This window comes from Macaca thibetana, chromosome 12 (assembly GCF_024542745.1).
Source record: "Macaca thibetana thibetana isolate TM-01 chromosome 12, ASM2454274v1, whole genome shotgun sequence".
NCBI lineage: Eukaryota > Metazoa > Chordata > Mammalia > Primates > Cercopithecidae > Macaca > Macaca thibetana.
In genome coordinates, this window is record NC_065589.1 from 107,488,175 (window position 1) to 107,506,876 (window position 18,702).

Below are 18,702 nucleotides of genomic sequence, written 5' to 3' on the forward strand. Positions count from 1 at the left end.
GAGAGAACACCGTTGTACAAGACACAACGGAACAATCCAAGAAATCCTGGTTGAGTGCAATCCACTGAACTGAACCAATTGAAAGCTGGTGAGGTGCCCTGGGAAATTATTAAAATATATATAAGAAGTAAACACGGTCTCATTTTTTCCCCTTTTAAATTGACAAGGAGAGTAATAATTGTAACAGCACTATCATATGCTGGTGAGCATGTGCAAGTTTTCTGGAGGATGCTTTGGCAGATATATTAAGAGTATTAAAATGTGATTCCCTTTTGACTCATTAATTTCTCATCAAAATTATCTAAAGATTTAAATTTTTTAAAATATACTACATGGATGGTCTTTATAGTAATAGATATAGCCATTAAAATAATACAGAAATATATTTGTCAACTGAAAAGATGTTCATGATATACTGTTGACTTTCTTTTATTGATTATTTATTTATTTATTTTAATTTTTTTTTTTTTTTTTTTTTTTTTTTTGAGACAGAGTCTCACTCTGTCACCTGGGCTGGAGTGCAGTGGTGCAATCTTGGCTCACTGCAAGATACACCTCCCGGGTTCACGCCATTCTCCTGCCTCAGCCTCCCGAGAAGCTGGGATTACAGGTGCCTGCTACCACGTCTGGCTAATTTTTTGTATTTTTAGTCGAGACGCGATTTCACAGTGTTAGCCAGGATGGTCTCGATCTCCTGACCTCGTGATCCACCCGCCTCGGCCTCCCAAAGATGGTCTCGATCTCCTGACCTCGTGATCCACCCGCCTCGGCCTCCCAAAGTGCTGGGATTACAGGCGTGAGCCATGACGCCCGGCCTTTTGTATTTATTTATTTATTTATTTATTTATTTATTTATTTATTTGAGACGAGGTCTCACTCTGTCGCCCAGGCTGGAGTGCAGTGGCGCCATCTCAGCTCACTCACCTCCACCTCTCAGTTTCAAGGGATTCTCCTGCCTCAGTCTCCCAAGTAGCTGAGATTACAGGCATGCACCACCACACCCAGCTAATTTTTGTATTTTTAGTAGAGACGGGGTTTCACCACGTTGGCCATGCTAGTCTCGAACTCCTGACCTCAAGTGATCTGCCTGCCTTGGCCTCCCAAAGTGCTGAAATTACAGGCATAAGCCACTGAGCCTAGCCTGAATTTCTTTTAAAAGGAGCTTATACAATAATGCATTTCATATAGAAGGATGAAACTCATCAAAATGGTAAATAATATTTCTGTGTGGTACAATTTGGGGTGGTTTTTATTCCTTTTGTTTTTCTGTATTTCTGCTTTCCTTCAATGAATGTATATTATTTGCAATTTTTAAAATTATAATTTGCTATAAAATAAGAAATCAGTGATTTTTTTGGCCTCCCAATAGATTCTCTTTTTACAGTAAATATCCTAATTAGAGGCCAGGCGCGGTGGCTCAAGCCTGTAATCCCAGCACTTTGGGAGGCCGAGACGGGTGGATCGCGAGGTCAGGAGATTGAGACCATCCTGGCTAACACGGTGAAACCCCGTCTCTACTAAAAAATACAAAAACTAGCCGGGCGAGGTGGCGGGCGCCTGTAGTCCCAGCTACTCGGGAGGCTGAGGCAGGAGAATGGCGTAAACCCGGGAGGCGGAGCTTGCAGTGAGCTGAGATCCGGCCACTGCACTCCAGCCTGGGCGACAGAGCGAGACTCCGTCTCAAAAACAAACAAACAAACAAACAAAAACCTAATTAGAATCCTTTATTTCTGCTGTAACCTTGCATTTTGATGTCACTTTATACTTTATATATTTTGGTACAGTTGCATATCACTCTGCAAATTATAGTTGTGTTCATATCCTGCCTCCACCATTAGATTGTAAGTTTCCGGAAGCCCTATCCACAAACACGGATGCCCACTGCAGGATACCCCAACAGAAGGATGGACTGCAGGACAGCAGAAGACTGAAGCACAGAATGCACACACTGAGACGTATCATATCACAGAACATGTCAGCCCTTCATTGTTGTTAATTAGGAACATAACAACAAAACCCCCACACGCTGTGCCCTTGGACATTTTAGTTGAAGTCACACTAGGAGTCAAACTAGCCATCCTTGATGCCTGCCACATAATGTGCAACTAAATGCTTCCCACAAAGCTGCCACCATTCATACAATCCTCTCTGCAATTGCTGAGAGCACCATGGGCTCTTTTTGGGTTTTTTGTTTGTTTGTTTGTTTCATGTTTTGTTTGAATTACTTCAGCATAACTTGCACTCAGATCAGAAAAAATGTTTCATTTGCTTCTACCTGAATTGTTTGTAAGTGCATCTTTTTCTGAGCTCCCTGTCAACCCAATGGTCTGCCATTTCTTTTTTTTTTTTTTTTCATGGACTATACATGAGACTTAATGATCTGCTATTTCTAGGATATCTCCCGGGACTAATGAAAGTGACGGTCAACCCATGCTGCCTGTGCAGCCTGCTACAGCTCCACATGAGGAGTACAGATCTCTTTTATGTCTAGAAGAGTGGGATGTACAATTTTCTTTTTCGGTCTCAAGCCATGGAGATGGGTTTTATATCTCTGTGAAATACTGGGTGATTCTTGGGCTCTATATTATAATAACAGAAGCGATTTTCTTGTTGAGGCTCAAAATCAAGAAGGAATGAATTGTATCAAACTCTGCAGTGTGCTCCACTGCACCTTGCCACCTAGAATGTAAGCTTCATGAGAACCAGGGACTTGTGTCTGTTTTGTTCACTACAGTATCACTAGTACCTATCACAGTACCTGATGCAGAATGATCGAATACATGAATGAATGGAACAGTGTGGGGATGGGTGAGATTTTAGAGACAGCAGGAAGCTTCTACTCCCCAAATAATCCTTTCCCACTGACAGACTGAAGCCTGTAATTCTAAGATCAGAACTTAATCCATTTGCCTTAAGGTTCTTATTTTACTTAAAATGAAAATGCCATGTGCATTGATAAGAGGATAAATTGATACGACCTTATTGAAAAGCAATTAGACAGTTTATGGAAACATAAAATGTTCATACCCTTTCACCCAGGACTAGCTCTTCCAGAAATGTAACCTCCAGAAATACACGCATGCAAAGATGCTAATTGTACTGTTATTTCTAATGGAGGAGCAGAGAGCAAATAACCTAACCTAACCTAAATATCCATCCGCAGAGGATCGGTTAAAGAGAAGAAATTTAATCACTGACTCTTGTCTTTGACCAATGTCAAAGATTCTCCAGGGCCGTAACTCCCTCTTTCCTTTAAGGTGCTTCTGAGAGGCATGAGCCAGTTCCTCAGTGGGGACGACAGAGAAGCCTGAGAGCCACAGAGGGCGAGAGTCCTCTCCGAGCGACTCAGAGCCCATGTGAAGCTGGACTGAGACAAGTGAACCTGAGAGGATCTTAAGGGGGACAGAAAAGCATTTTATAGTAGCTATAAAACAATAGTAAATTTGTATATGCAGCTTCATATTTCTTAATTTATAATATAATGTAAGATATATTTAAAATGATAGGTTATTATGAATTGAGTATATGAAAGTTAAAAGTGAGTGTATTAGCCAGGTTATCCAGAGCGCAGAACTAATAGGAGACACACACAGAGAGAGAGAGAGAGAGAGAGAGAGAGAGAGAGAGAGATTTATTATGAAGAATTGGCTCACGCAATTACGGAGATTGGGAAATCCTATGAGCTGGCATCTGCAAGCTGGAAATCCAGGAAAGCTGGTGGGTGGTTCAGTCCCAATCTGAAGGGCTGAAAACCAGGGGAGCCAATGGTGTAAATCTCATCTGAAGGTAGAAGATGAGACGAGATGTCCCAGTTCAGGCAGTAAGGCAGGGAAAAGAGGGCAAACTCCTCCTTCCTCTGTCTTTTGTTCTATTCAGGCCCTCAACCAACTGGATGGTTCCCACCCACACTGGGCAGGCCAATCTATTACACAGAATCTGTCTATTCAAATGCTAATCTCCTCCAGAAACCCCTCAAAGACACAAGCAGAAATAATATTTAATCTGGGCAGCCCATGACCCACTCAAGTTGGCACATAAAATTAACTCTCAAGCTGTGTGTGTGTGTGTGTGAGTGTGTGTGTGTGTCTGTGTGTGTATGGAATTCCGGTGTTCAGCTTTTGGAAAAAACTAAGAATTACATAAAAATAACTAAAAATTGCCACTTTTGCACTTATTTTGTTAGACATCATAGTCAAACTTATTTTGTTAGAAATCAAGATCAAACTTTGCCTATTTAAGTAATTAGGAAGAAAGTCATACTGCTAAACACTGGTTAGCAGCTAGCATGTATTTGCTGTTGTTGTTGTTGTTAATAAGAAGTAGAACAGGCTGGGCACAATGGCTCATGCCTATAATCCCAGCACTTTGGGAGGCAAGAGTATTGCTTGAGCCCAGGAGTTCGAGACCAGTCTGGGCAACATGGTGAAACCCTATCTCTACAAAAAATACAAAAATGAGCTGAGTATGGTGGTGCGCACCTATAGTCCCAGCTACTTGTGAGGCTGAGGTAGGAGGATCACCTGAGCCCAGGAGGTCAAGGCTGCAGCGAGCTGTGATTGTGCCTCTGCACTACAGCCTGCGTGACAGACTGAGATGCTGTCTCATAAATAAGTAAATAAATAAATATAAAAAAGAAGTAACATATACCAAATATTTTATAAGATGAGGGTTGACTGCATTGAAAGAAAAGATTCATAATATGAGAAATATCTTATTGAATATTGCACACCACGCACGATATCATGTAACTTTTTAATCTGCTGGTTTTATTTAGTGTAAGTTGAAGTGTCAATGATTCTGGAAAATATTACAGTTATATTTAAAATAATGAGCAAGTCACTAACCTGCACTGCTACAGCTGTTTGAAGGATGTTTCCTTCCCAGCTAAAAACATGTCTCAGGAAAAAGAACCCTTATGTTTTAGAAAATCATTCTGAAATATCTACAAATGAAATGATACAATGTCTGGGATTTGCTTCAAAATCATAAAGTAATGGTAAGAAGTGTACTTTACCTCTGCAATCGTCCTTCCTAAACCCATAATCACTGTCTAATCGTGAGAAAAACATTAGACAAATCCCAATTGAGAGACATTGGCATTAAAACTATGGAAAGTCTGAGACACTATTACAAACCAGAAGAGTCTAAGGAGACATGACCACTAAGTGTAATGTGGCATCAGGATGAGATCTGGGAAGAGAAAAAGAACATTAGGGAAAAACTGGTGAAATCTGAATAAAGTGTGCAATATTAGTTAATACTAACATACCAAAGTTGGTTCCTGAGTTGTAATAAATGTATTATAAGAGTGTAAGATATTAAACAGTAAGGGAGAATAGGCAAAGTGTATTTGAAAATTCTATACTAGCTTTTGCAACTTTTGGTAAATCTAAAGCTATTCTAAACTAATTTTTTAGAAAGAATCATGGATGGCCGGGCACGGTGGCTCACACCTGTAATCCCAGTACTTTGGGAGGATTGCCCGAACCCAGGGGTTCAAGACTGACCTGGGTGACATGATGAAATCTTGTCTCTACAAAACATATAAAAATTAGCCAGGCATGGGAGTGCACATCGTGGGAGGCTGAGGTGGGAGGATCACCTGAGCCCAGGAGGTCATGGCTGCAGTGAGCCATGATTGTGTCACTGCACTCCGGCCTGGGTGACACAGCAAGACCCTGTCTCAAAAAAAAAAAAAAAAAGAAAAGAAAAGAAAATCATGGAGGCCCCGGTGTGGCGCCTCACACCTGTGATCCCAGCACTTTGGGAGGCCAAGGCAAGAGGATCGCTTGAGCCCAGGAGTTCGAGGCCAGCCTGGACAACACGGCAAAACCCCATCTCTGCAAAAAATAGAAAAATTAGCCAGGCGTGGTGGCATGCACCTGTAGTCCCAGCTACTCGGAAGGCTGAGGCGAGAGGATCACTTGATCCCAGGAAGTCGAGGTTGCAATGAGCCGTGATTGTGTCACTGCACTCCCACCTGGGTGACACAGCAAGACCTTGTCTTAAAAAAAAAAAAAATTTAGTCTCCCAGGTATTTAGTATCAATCACATTGTACAGTTTAGATACAATGAGCCATCCTTATCAAGGGACAGTGTTATATCGGTGTAGAGAATTATTTACCAGTCAAGTTCCGAATGCCAGCCAAAGGCCAATCTTGTGAACAGGCCTTTCTAAGGATAGCAGTCAGGCCTGGGCACCAGCACACACACAACATACAGCTTTCTGGGGTGTGACAGAGATATTTCATAACTCACACCCTCCTCCTGTTGTGGAAGGTATCCCCACAAACCTCACTTACAGACCTCATCTACTATTCTGGTTTAGAGATACACGTCTGAAGGAGGAAGGGAACACCTGTGAGATATGGAGAGCTGAGAAGAGAAAGCCTTGAGTTTCTCCATGAGCATAGCTGAAAATCAGCCCAGAGCTCTGCACTGTCATTTTTCTTTTTTTCCTTCTGTACATGGGACTTTAGTTCTGAGAAATCTATCCTGAGGATCAAAGAGGAAGAGAAGAGAGAAGAAGAAAAATGAGAAAGAAAAGAGTGAGGCCTTTTGAGAGGATGGAGCAGAATCGGGTTAGCTCAAGTGCACTAGGGTTGTGAATATCCAGGAAGCACTGTTGAGTTCAAGGTTCCTAAAATATGCGCAAGTGGTGATGTCCAGTAGGCAGGCAGACTCTGGAGTTTGTAAAGGGCTGTAGGACACAGGGCCTCAAGTGTTCATTTTCTTTTCTTTTCTTTTTTGAGACGGAGTCTCGCTCTGTCACCAAGGTTGGAGTGCAGTGGCGCGATCTCGGCTCACTGCAACCTCTACTTCCTGGGTTCAAGCAGTTCTCTGCCTCAGCCTCCCGAGTAGCTGGGACTACAGGCGCCCCCCACCACGCCCGGCTAATTTCTGTATTTGTAGTAGAGATGGGGTTTCACCATATCGGCCAGGCTGGTCTGGAACTCCCGACCTCAAGAGATCCACCCACCTTGGCCTCCCAAAATGCTGGGATTACAGGCATGAGCCACCATGCTCATTTTCTTTTTTTTGAGACGGAGTCTCGTTCTGTTGCCCAGGCTGGAGTGCAGTGGCGCGATCTCCGCTCACTGCAAGTTCCGCCTCCCGGGTTCACGCCATTCTCCTGCCTCAGCCTCCCGAGTAGCTGGGACTACAGGCGCCCGCCACCGCGTCCGGCTAATTTTTTTTTGTATTTTTAGTAGAGACGGGGTTTCACCGTGTTAGCCAGGATAGTCTCGATCTCCTGACCTCATGATCCGCCCACCTTGGCCTCTCAAAGTGCTGGGATTACAGAAGTGAGCCACCGCGCCCAGCTGAGTGTTCGTTTTCAAATGAGGTATTACATACGATTACAGATACACTGCAACACGCCAGCGTTGAGCATTTTTGTTAAACTTGTAAATATCTTGTGAATAGTGTATTTGTACGTATGTTAAAATAATTACTTGAGTTTCTGTCCACTCTGTTTGGCATTTTTAAAACTTTTCAGGCCGGGCGCGGTGGCTCATGCCTGTAATACTAGCACTTTGGGAGGCCGAGGTGGGCGAATTACCTGCGCTCAGGAGTTTGAGACCAGCCTGGGCAACATGGTGAAATCCCATCTCTACTAAAATACAAAAACAAAAACAAAAAAAATTAGCCGGGCGTGGCGGTGTGCGCCTGTAGTCCCAGCTACTCAGGAGGCTGAGGCAGGAGAATTGCTTGAACCCGGGAGGCAGAGGTTGCAGTGATCCGAGATGTGCCACTGCACTCCCGCTTAATGACAGAGAGAGACTCCGTCCGTCTCCAAAAAAAAAAAAAAAAAAGAAAAGAAAAGAAAAAAAAGAAAAGAAAAAAGAAAGAAAAAAAAAAAGAAAAAGAAACATTTTTTCAATAAGTTGGTGGCAGGAAATCCCAGCTACTCAGGAGGCGAATGCAGGCCGATTGCTGAGACCAGGTGTTCAAGGTCAGCCGGCACAACATAGCAAGACCTCGTTTCAAAAAAAGAAAAGGAAGAAAAAATATTTTTAATATGCAAGAAGCCTCGAAAAATGGACGTGGTCCCCGTTTCTCTTAATGTCTTGGAGGCCAAAAAAAGTACTGGTTGGTGAAATACACATATAGATATCATCAGTACCCAGACGTTAATTAACGCCAAGGGAGTGTTAAGGGTCGCCCAAGAGAGCGACTTTATGGGAAATGAAAGCTCTGGAACCAGAACATTTAAACGACTCACTGAAGAAGAGGCGCCTACAAAGGATGCTAACCAGGAATGGCCAAAGAGACGGCAGAAAAACCAAGCGAAACGGTCAGGGAAAGATGGGAGAAAGAACATAAGGAGAACTCAAGCCAATAGTGCATTTTAAGAAGGGTATTAAGGCCGGGCTCTGTGGCTCACGGCCGTAATCCCAGCGCTTTGGGAGGTCGAGGCAGGCGGATCACCTGGGGTCAGGAGTTCAAGAGCAGCTGGTCAACATGGCAAAAACCCTGTCTCTACAAAAACACAAAAATTAGCTGGGCACGGTAGCGGGCACCTGTAATCCCAGCTATTCGGGAGGCCGAGGCAGGAGAATCCCTTGAACCCGGGCGGGGGAGGTTTCAGTGACCAGAGATCGCCCCACTGCTCTCGAACCTGAGCCACTGGGTGAGACTTCATCGGAAAAAAAGAAAAAGAAAAAAAAAGATTAACCATAGTGTCATATATTTCTTTCTCTTTTTCTTTTTTTCTTTTTTTTTTTTTTTTGAGACGGAGTCACACTCTGTTGCCCAGGCTGGAGTGCAGTGGCACGATCTCGGCTCACTGCAACCTCCTCCTCCCGGGTTCAAGCGATTCTCCTGAGTCGGCCACCTGAGTAGCTGGGATTACAGGCGTGCACCACCACGCCCGGCTACTTTTTGTATTTTCAGGAGAGACGGGGTTTCTCCAAGTTGGCCGGGCTGGTCTCGAACTGCTGACCTCAGGTGATCCACCCGCCTCGGCCTCCCAAAGTGCTGGGATTACAGGCGTGAGCCACCGCACCCGGCCACTGTCAAATATTTCGCTGATTTTCCTCGGTCAGCACCACCACAATAATTGTGCCACCTTACCCAGGCAAGGTTTGGACATCTCTTTGACCCTTTTACAGGGTTTTATACTGTGGTTTCCATTATTTCCTCCAACTAGACAGTAGAAGCGGGAGATGTGAATCTTCCCCTTTTTCCTCTTCCATAGAGTCTTACTCCGATCGTTCAATTAGTATCAGTGGAATGATTTAAAAAACATTTGAAAAACCACTCGAACCAAACCCTCAGATTCGAACTTATTCCAGTAGCCAAAAATACCCGCGGCCACGGCTACACTGCGCAGGCGCAAAGGCAGATGGGCTTTCTCCAGCGGGGCTTTGCATTTGGCGCGAAATCCCTTTCCGTGGGCGGGGGCTCTTGGAGAAGCGCCGTTCATTGGTCAGGTTTGGCGCGAAATCTCCGGCTCCTGTGTCACGATTGGTCCCGGCCGTGCCGCTCGGAAGAGGGGGCGGGGCGGAAGCGGCGGCGGCGCGCGCAAAGCTGCAGCGTCTGGAAAGAAGCGACTTGTGGCGGTCGAGCGTGGCGTAGGCGAATCCTCGGCGCTGGGCAAATATGGACCTCGCGGCGGCTGCGGAGCCGGGCGCCGGCAGCCAGCACCTGGAGGTCCGCGATGAGGTGGCCGAGAAGTGCCAGAAACTGTTCCTGGACTTCTTGGAGGAGTAAGTCGATGAGCGCCCGGGGCCTCGCCCGCCTCCGGAGCCCGCGGTGTCTGGGCCAGGAGGTGCCGTGTGGCCGGCGGGTGTTCCGGAACTTGGGGGTCGCGCGTCCGGGAAGTGTTGCCCCGCCCGCTCCCCAACTTTAGGCTGCGAGCCCAGCGGCCGCGAGGAGCCTAGAACAGGCTGGGTTTTTCTGGACGAAAACCCATATCGAGCCCTAAGACGCTCGTGCCCAGTGCTTTGCTTCTGTCACTTGATGCTCACCACCCCGCGAGCCTGGTATTTGCACAGTCCCCGGTGACCGGCGCGGAAACCTGGGCTCACTGAGTATAGTAACTGGGCCGCTGGGTGCGGCCGGGTTGAGGGGGAGGCCGAAGTGCCATTGAATCCCGGCGGAGCCCTGCTGGGCCACACAGCCGGTAGCCTGGTGCTGGGGGTGGGCAGGGCCCGGGCCACCCTCGCCGCCTGTGCTGATGAAAGTTTCTGCGTGAACTGTGGTTTGAAAGCTACTGGGGTGCGGAGCCGTGCCCTGTAGAGTAACTACCATTTCCCTTCTTCTGGGTCCCTTGCTCCCCTTTCCCTCTGGCCTTCCTTTCCTTTCTCCACTACCCCTCTTTTTTTCTGTGCCTCTGGGCTCCTGGCCTCATAGCCCCGCCTCCTCCCTGGCTTTTACCTACCCACCGGTTATTTTTCCTAGAGTAGATACACCACGGCCTCCAGGATGAAGGGTCAACAGTTTGGAATGGCTTGTGAAAAAAGCTTATGAAGTTCTTTTTATTGTCGTAAAATATACATCACAAAGTTGACCATTGTAGGCATTTTAAGTGTACAGTCCAGTGACATTAAGTTCGTTCACCTCGTTATGCAGCCGTCACCACCCTCCATCTCCAAACTCTTTTTTTTTTTTTTTTGAGACAGAATTATTAGCCCTTGTTCCCAGGCTGGAGTGCAGTGTCACCATCTCAGCTCACCGCAACCTCCGCCTCCCGGATTCAAGCGATTCTCCTGCCTCAGCCTCAAGAGTAGCTGGGATTACAGGCATGCGCCACCACGCCCGGCTCATTTTGTATTTTAGTAGAGATGGGGTTTCCCCATGTTGATCAGGCTGCTCTTGAACTCCCGACCTCAGGGGATCCGCCCGATTGGGCCTCCCAAAGTGCTGGGATTACAGGCGTGAGCCACCGCACCCGGCTCCAAACTTCTTTCATCTTCCAAACTGACACTCTGTGCCCATTAAATACGAACTCTCTTCCTCTCTTCCGTTACCCTCTCCCTCAACCACCGTTACCCTCTCCCTCAACCACCGTCACCCACCACTCTGCTTCCTTTCATTATGAGTTTGACCACTATAGGTACCTCATATAAGTGGAATCATAATAGTATTTGTCGTTTTGTGTTTGGCTTGTGTAGCATAATGTCTACAAGGTTCCTCTGCGAGGTACCATGTGTCAGAATTTCCTTACTTTTTAAGGCTAAATAACATTGCCTCTACAGATTGAGTATCCCTTTTCTGAAATGCTTGGGACCAGAAGAGTTTGGGATCTTGGAATTTTTTTTTCAGATTTGGAGTATTTACATTATACTTAACCAGTTGCATCCCTAATTTGAAATGCTCCAGTGAAAATCATGTCAGCACTCAAAAAGTTTCAGATTTTGGACCATTTCATGTTTTACATTTTCAGATGAGGCTGCTCAACCTGCATATGTACTGCATTTTGCTTGTCCATTCAGTGGACGCAGGTTCATTCCACCTTTTGGCTATTGTGAATAATGTTTCCATCTTATGAAATTTTGGTATACTTAAAACCATAATTTAATTTCCATTTTGCTACCTATGGCAATGTTATTGTCTGCCTGATAGTTCCTCCTTCAAAGCCCAGCTAAAAACTCACCTTTGTGATACCTTGTACACCTTTTTGAGAGGCACTAATCCTTTCTTCCTTAGGCTCCCAGGGTGCCATTTGTTTTTCATTGTCTCCGGCAGTGTAACACCTTTACCTCTCAGCCACTTAGTGTGGAATTCAGATTACATCCTCAACCCCACCTACCCACCATATCACATTACAAAGGTTCTTCAATAAATGTTTCATTTCAACAAATAATCTAAGTGCCTTGACTTTGCAGCTAGATGATAATGATGAGACAAATAATCTCTATACTTTGTTTAAAGAAGTGCCAACTCCCTGTCACAAAATAAACTTTAATTCACCATTGCTTGTGGAATAAAGTTCAAATTCTTCACCAGTCCTCTTTCCTGTTTGTCTTCCAAAACCACCCCAGTCATCATCCACACTTCTCCCCTACCTTCTCTGACTTAATCATATACTTGCAAACATCTGTAGTCAGTCACTCCACCACCTGTTTTTATTCGAAATTTTTAACTCTTTCAGAAGCTGAATTCCAGTACCACCTTTTATATGTATGACTCTTGTACATGTTCTGTTAGGCAGATTTAGTTTCTATTATCCTAGCACATTTCTTGTTCTCATTAACAGGAACATATTTCATGTCTGTCTTCGTTGTTTACATATCTAACTCCCTAGACACAAAGTGTTAGTTAACCCTAGGGCAGGAACAACACTGCCATTTTCAGCCTCAGATGCCTCTGTCATAGGGCTTTGCACGTAGTTGTTTAACAAATATTTTAAGTCAGAACATGCTGTATTTGAGTTGTCAGAACATGCTGTATTTGGAGGAGAAATTGATTTTTTCTTAAAGCAAATCTGCATATTATGTTTAAAAGAACAGAAAATAAATTTGTATGATATCCTGCTTGGGCTTTAGAAGCAAAAATACCAACAGCTTTATTTAGTGTGCATGTTTCAATTTTCCTGAAGTCTTGGACAGTGAAACACCTCATTTCCGTGTATTCTTCTATTCTGCTTCTTAAATCCCTGACTAATCTGTCAGCTTGCAAATTACCTACAGAAATGGAATCATTGGGTTCTCGACTGAATTTCTTGATTTAACATTTTCTTAATTATACATGACAATAATAAGAGTTAGTAGTTGTTTTGTTGTTTTTTTGTTGTTTTTTTGTTGTTAGCAGTTAAGCCTCACAGTCATGGTGGAAGGCAAGGAGGAGCAAGTCACTGATGTCTTAAGTGGATGGCATCAGGCAAAGAGAGCTTGTGCAGAGGAACTCCTCTTTTTAAAACCATGAGATCTCGTCATACTTACTATCAGAGAACAGCAGGGGAAAGACTTGTCCCCATGATTCAATTACCTCCCACCAGGTCCCTCCCACAACATGTGGAAATTCAAGATGAGATTTGGGTGGGGACACAGCCAAACCATATCAGAAGGGACAAGTAACTTGCCCCAAGTTACAGAACTGCCAAACATGGGCCCATCTGAGCCTAGTTGTTGGACTTTAACCAGTATTCTGAATTATCAATCATTCAGGTTCTTTGTACTGCCTGTGTCCTTAATCTAGTTGACTCGCATGTACCTGCAGGTTTCAGAGCAGCGATGGAGAAGTTAAATACCTGCAATTAGCAGAGGAACTGATTCGTCCTGAGAGAAACACATTGGTTGTGAGTTTTGTGGACCTGGAACAATTTAACCAGCAACTTTCTACCACCATTCAAGAGGAGTTCTATAGGTATGGACATATTAATCTTCTTTACTTTGAATAGGGGTTGAAATCTGGGAAGCCAGCTCTTCCTGGACTGTAAGTGTTCACTTGTGTAGCAGAAGGGCAGCAGTTATTTCCCTCTGAGAAGAGGCGCTTTGATACTGCCAGTGGTCATTTTAGTACTGCTCTGAACTTCATGTAGGCCTTTGTAGAGCCGACCCTTTTTTTTTTTTTTTTTTTTTTTTTTTTTTTTGAAACGGAGTCTTGTTCTCTCACGCCCAGGCTGGAGTGCAGTGGCGCGATCTTGCTCACCGTAACCTCTGCCTCCCTGGTTCTAGCAATTCTTCTGCCTCAGCCTCCCTAGTGGCTGGGATTATAGGCGCCCGCCATCACGCCCGGCTAATTTTTTACATTTTTTAGTAGAGATGGGGTGTCACCATGTTGGTCAGGCTGGTCTCGAACTCCTGACCTCAGGTGATCCACCCGCCTTGGCCTCCCAAAGTGCTGGGATTACAGGCGTGAGCCACCGTGCCCAGCCAGAGCTGAACTTTTTTTTCAAATACAAATGTTGAAAATCTTTGCTTTCTGTATAGTTTTCCCAAGAGGAAAACTGTACTTTTGTGTCATTCCACTGATCCTTTTTCCCCACAGGAATAGGTGTTTGTGTGCGTCCTGTTCTTGTACTGGGGTTATCTTTACAGCATTGATGATGTTGTACTTCTTGTTCCCTTAAAGTTTAATTTTGTTTCTGCTTATAAAAGTAGTAGGTATAGGCCGGGCGCGGTGGCTCAAGCCTGTAATCCCAGCACTTTGGGAGGCCGAGACGGGCGGATCACGAGGTCAGGAGATCGAGACCATCCTGGCTAACACAATGAAACCCCGTCTCTACTAAAAATACAAAAAAATTAGCCGGGCGAGGTGGCGGGCGCCTGTAGTCCCAGCTACTCGGGAGGCTGAGGCAGGAGAATGGCGTAAACCCGGGAGGCGGAGCTTGCAGTGAGCCGAGATAGCGCCACTGCACTCCAGCCTGGGCGACAGAGCGAGACTCCGTCTCAAAAAAAAAAAAAAAAAAAAAAAAAAAAAAAGTAGTAGGTATATATTGTAGAAAATAGAGAAAAGTAAGGATAATTAAATTGCTTATACACTTGTAATCTACCACCATCATTAGCAGGTCTGCTACAAGAGTTCCAGGAGCCTTCTAAGTCTACAAGTACAGAGTTTTGTAAGGATCTTCTGTCACATTTTGATGTCTTTCTGTGTGTACTGTGTATGAAACTACTCAAATTCACATAAAATTTCTTAAAATCATACTAATAGCTCCAATTGTGGTTTTTTGGTAGAAATACTATGGTTAGACATTATATTTAATATAAGGCTTTTATTGTATTTTGAATTGTTATACACAGCAAGAAACATCTTTGCACACAAGACTTTGTATTAGGATTAAATGAATGTGACAATCAGAAATAGAATCAAGTTAAAATAAATTGTGGACAGTTGTGAAAGATAAATGAAAACTCAGGGATAAGGAGGTACAATCTTGTTCATTTCTTGGTAGATTGGGAGATGGAGGATTTGTCTGTGTTTCTAGTCATAGCTGATGATCAAGATTAATTGGAGGGGTAAGTAAGCAACAGGGTTTATTGTGAAAGCATGCAGCAGAAGTTACTGCACTGACAAATGAGGGAGAGGTAGAAAATCAAGCCTGCTGGTAGAAGCAGCTGTGCCATGCCTCATGCACAAACCAGGCAGCAGTTCTCTTTCCCGAGAGTAGCACCTTTTTTAGAGGACTTTCAGACCCCACTTTTTAAACAAAGTAAGCTGTAGTAGCTATTAGAAACTTATATAAAAAGGACATGCATACTTCACTCTCACCAGTCAAATGGAGCATTTTTGCCAATTTGTTCTCACATTAGTACACAAATACTTCTCCTGTCCTCATCCATTTCTTATCAAACCAGCCAGATATGGTGGCTCACACCTGTAATCCCAACACTTTGGGAGGCTGAGGTGGACAGATCACTTGAGCCCAGGAGTTTGAGACCAGACTGGACAACATGGTGAAATCTCATTTCTACGGAAAAAACACACAAAAATTAGCTGGGCATGGTGATGCATGCCTGTAGTGCCAGCTACTCAGCAGGCTGAGATGAGAGGATCACCTGAGCCTAGGGAAACTGAGGCTGCAGTGAGCTGTGATCGTGCCACTGCACTTCAGTCTGGGTGACAGAGTGAGACCCTGTCTCAGAATGAAACCAAATAAATAGACTGACTTGACACCTGATTTACTAAGTCATAAACAGCCCACAGAAAATTCACAGTTTTGAGCATATTGACAAGATGATTGTTCAGCTAGTCATGTTGGACAGAGGAATGGCTAACAGTGTGGGTGCTATATGATTATTTAAAGATAATCAGATATGGTGTGACATTTTGTATTTAGTGTTTCAGTGGGATAGGAATTGAAAGAGGGTCCTAAACCCAGACTAGATAATAGAAGTGTCATGCACAGTTAAGTTCTGAGGCTTAGTTGTAACCGATGAAATTCCTTAATCTCGACTGTTGGTAGATATGTAAAGGGAAGGAGGACTTGGTAAACCTCTAAGGTATCAGTTGACTTTTTTGTTTTTCAGAGTTTACCCTTACCTGTGTCGGGCCTTGAAAACATTCGTCAAAGACCGTAAAGAGATCCCTCTTGCCAAGGATTTTTATGTTGCATTCCAAGACCTGCCTACCAGACACAAGTAAGAAACCCTTCTCTGGAAAAAAATGAATTCACCAGATGGTATAGGTACCACTTAGCTGACAGTCAGAAAATTTGAGAGGTTGCCTTGATCTGTTATTAGCTCACTATTTAACATTATACAAATCACTTTTACCTCCCCGAGCCTCAGTTTCCTTATCTGTGAAGTCTTTTGGCTTAGGTTTTCTACCTAAATCATGCAAAAAGTAGGTTTGTTGCTGTAAAAATTACTTTTTCATAATTGGTAATCACAATAATTATAAAACGAGTACTTACAACATTGATGCTGTTATACCAGGAGGAAAAAATAGTGGTTTGTATTCAGATTTTGTAGAAGGTTGACTTTTATAGGAGTTATACCCAGTTATCCAGAAAGTTTAGTGTTAGAGTGATGTATTTTCCTATGGAGATGGGATTAGATGTAAATGAAGTGAAGCAAAGTCTTAGGATTACCACATTTTAGGGTGCCTTTTAGGGAAATCTGGGAGAAAATTGATCAAGGGAGAAAATATGAAATTCTAGAAATTCCTGAATCTCTGGAAATTTTTGTCAGTTTAAATACATAATTTTCAAACACCCCTTTGGCAGTTATTTTAAGAATAAATTTACTGGATAAAATTGAAGTGATATTTTGGGCAGTTAAACTACTGAAATTACTTTATAAAATTACCGTTATTTCACATAAAATGGGTTTGTAAAGGAAGTGTTTCTGAACTTTCAGTACAAAATTTTTTCTCAGGATTATTGTGTAACATCCTTTTTTTAAGAAATTGCAGGTAAGCAAAAAAGTATTTGCATATAAAACAAAAACAGGATCATTCTGGGTTTTGTTTTTTTTTTTTCTTTTTCTCCCCCGAGACAGAGCCTTGCTCTATCACCTGGGCCGGAGTGCAGTGGCGCAATCTTGGGCTCACTACAACTTCCACCTCCCGGGTTCAAGCAGTTCTCCTGCCTCAGCGCCTCCAAGTAGCTGGGATTACAGGTGCTCGCCACCGTGCCCAGCTAGTTTTTGTATTTTTAGTAGAGATAGGGTTTCACCATGTTGGCCAGGATGGTCTCCATCTCTTGACCTCATGATCTGCCCGCCTCAATCTACCAAAGTGCTGGGATTACAGGTGTGAGCCACCGCGCCCAGCCCGTTCTGTTTTGTAATTTTAATTTTCCTTTTTTTTGGCATCCTTTAATTTATATTTATTCATTTATATATATTGTTCTGGATGCATATACATCATATAATTTAGGAATGGGCACATTGACTAAATTATTCTTACAGGAGAGTCCAAAGAATACCTTGTCTCTTAAATTTTTTTTTGAAACATAAATTATCTTTGAATGCCCTCTCACTAAAATGGAAAGATTCTTAGTTAGGAGATGAATGTTTACTAATGGGACATTTGTCTTTAAACAGGATTCGAGAGCTCACCTCATCCAGAATTGGTTTGCTCACTCGCATCAGTGGGCAGGTGGTGCGGACTCACCCAGTTCACCCAGAGCTTGTGAGCGGAACTTTTCTGTGCTTGGACTGTCAGACAGTGATCAGGGATGTAGAACAGCAGTTCAAATACACACAGCCAAACATCTGCCGAAATCCAGTTTGTGCCAACAGGAGGAGATTCTTGCTGGATACAAATAAATCAAGATTTGTTGATTTTCAAAAGGTATTAAACATCTGTGTAGATCAGAGTCCGTCAATGATAATAATTCACTTCTAGACCCTTGCAATAACTTCTATTTAGATCATGTTCAATTCAATTTTTATATAAGTTAAGCATCATCAAAATGACTACAAATTTAAGCCCAAAACTCTTCATGTAAATTGTAATTGTTAGTATATACATCTGTTTTAACTTTTAATAACTTGGAAGTTCCTTAAGACTGACAAAATGTATTTGTCAAAGAATAAATGGTAACTAGGTGGTGGTGGTTATTATAAACTGGAGTTAAGAAAACTTTGAAGAAATAGCAACTTATTAGTGTAAGATTTCCATTTGGTGCATAGAAAGGAAAGCGTGAATAAGACAGGCTAGCTTGGAAGCAATGAGGATTATCATGATTGAAGTAAAGGAGCCAAGTTGGAGATCATCTGAGAGATGATGTGATGTGAGACCTGGAGGTACTTGGATCCCTAAATCTTAGGCTGAGAAGTTTGAGCCTATCTTAATAAGCAGTGGGAATATACTGGGAAGGTAGTTTATGTGTATGTGTTTTTTTGTTTGTTCGTTTGTTTGTTTTGTTTTTTTTGAGACAAAGTCGCACCCTGTCACCCAGGCTGGAGTGCAGTGGCGTGATTTCCACTCACTGCAAGCTCTGCCTCCCAGGTTCAGGCCATTCTCCTGCCTCAGCCTCTCGAGTAGTTGGGACTACAGACGCCCGCCGCCACACCCGGCTGATTTTTTTATATTTTTAGTAGAGAGGGGGTTTCACCATGTTAACCCAGGATGGTCTCGATCTCCTGACTTCGTGATCTGCCCGCCTTGGCCTCCCAAAGTGCTGGGATTACAGGCGTGAGCCACCGTGCCTGTGTGTGTGGTTTTTTTTGTTTTTTTTGTTTTTTTTTTTTTAAGGAAACTGAGTAAGTCCGTGATGGGTTTAACAGAGGGTAATAGGCAATTTCAGTTACCTGGGCAAGAAGTGATGGATGGCAGTCGCAAGAGGTGATGGATGGCAGAATGAAG

At 43.5% G+C, this 18,702-nt stretch overlaps 1 protein-coding gene across 1 annotated transcript in view; it reads left to right on the plus strand.

Moving 5' to 3' along the window:
* The first annotated feature begins 9,480 nt into the window (after positions 1-9,480).
* MCM6 (minichromosome maintenance complex component 6) overlaps positions 9,481-18,702 on the plus strand; it is a 37,869-nt gene continuing 28,647 nt past the window's right edge. The window contains exons 1-4 of the mRNA XM_050750978.1: positions 9,481-9,710; positions 13,165-13,311; positions 15,918-16,028; positions 17,436-17,685. Of these exons, the coding sequence (XP_050606935.1) occupies positions 9,604-9,710; positions 13,165-13,311; positions 15,918-16,028; positions 17,436-17,685 (615 nt within the window). The 5' untranslated portion in view covers positions 9,481-9,603. The remainder of the gene's footprint in view (positions 9,711-13,164; positions 13,312-15,917; positions 16,029-17,435; positions 17,686-18,702) is intronic.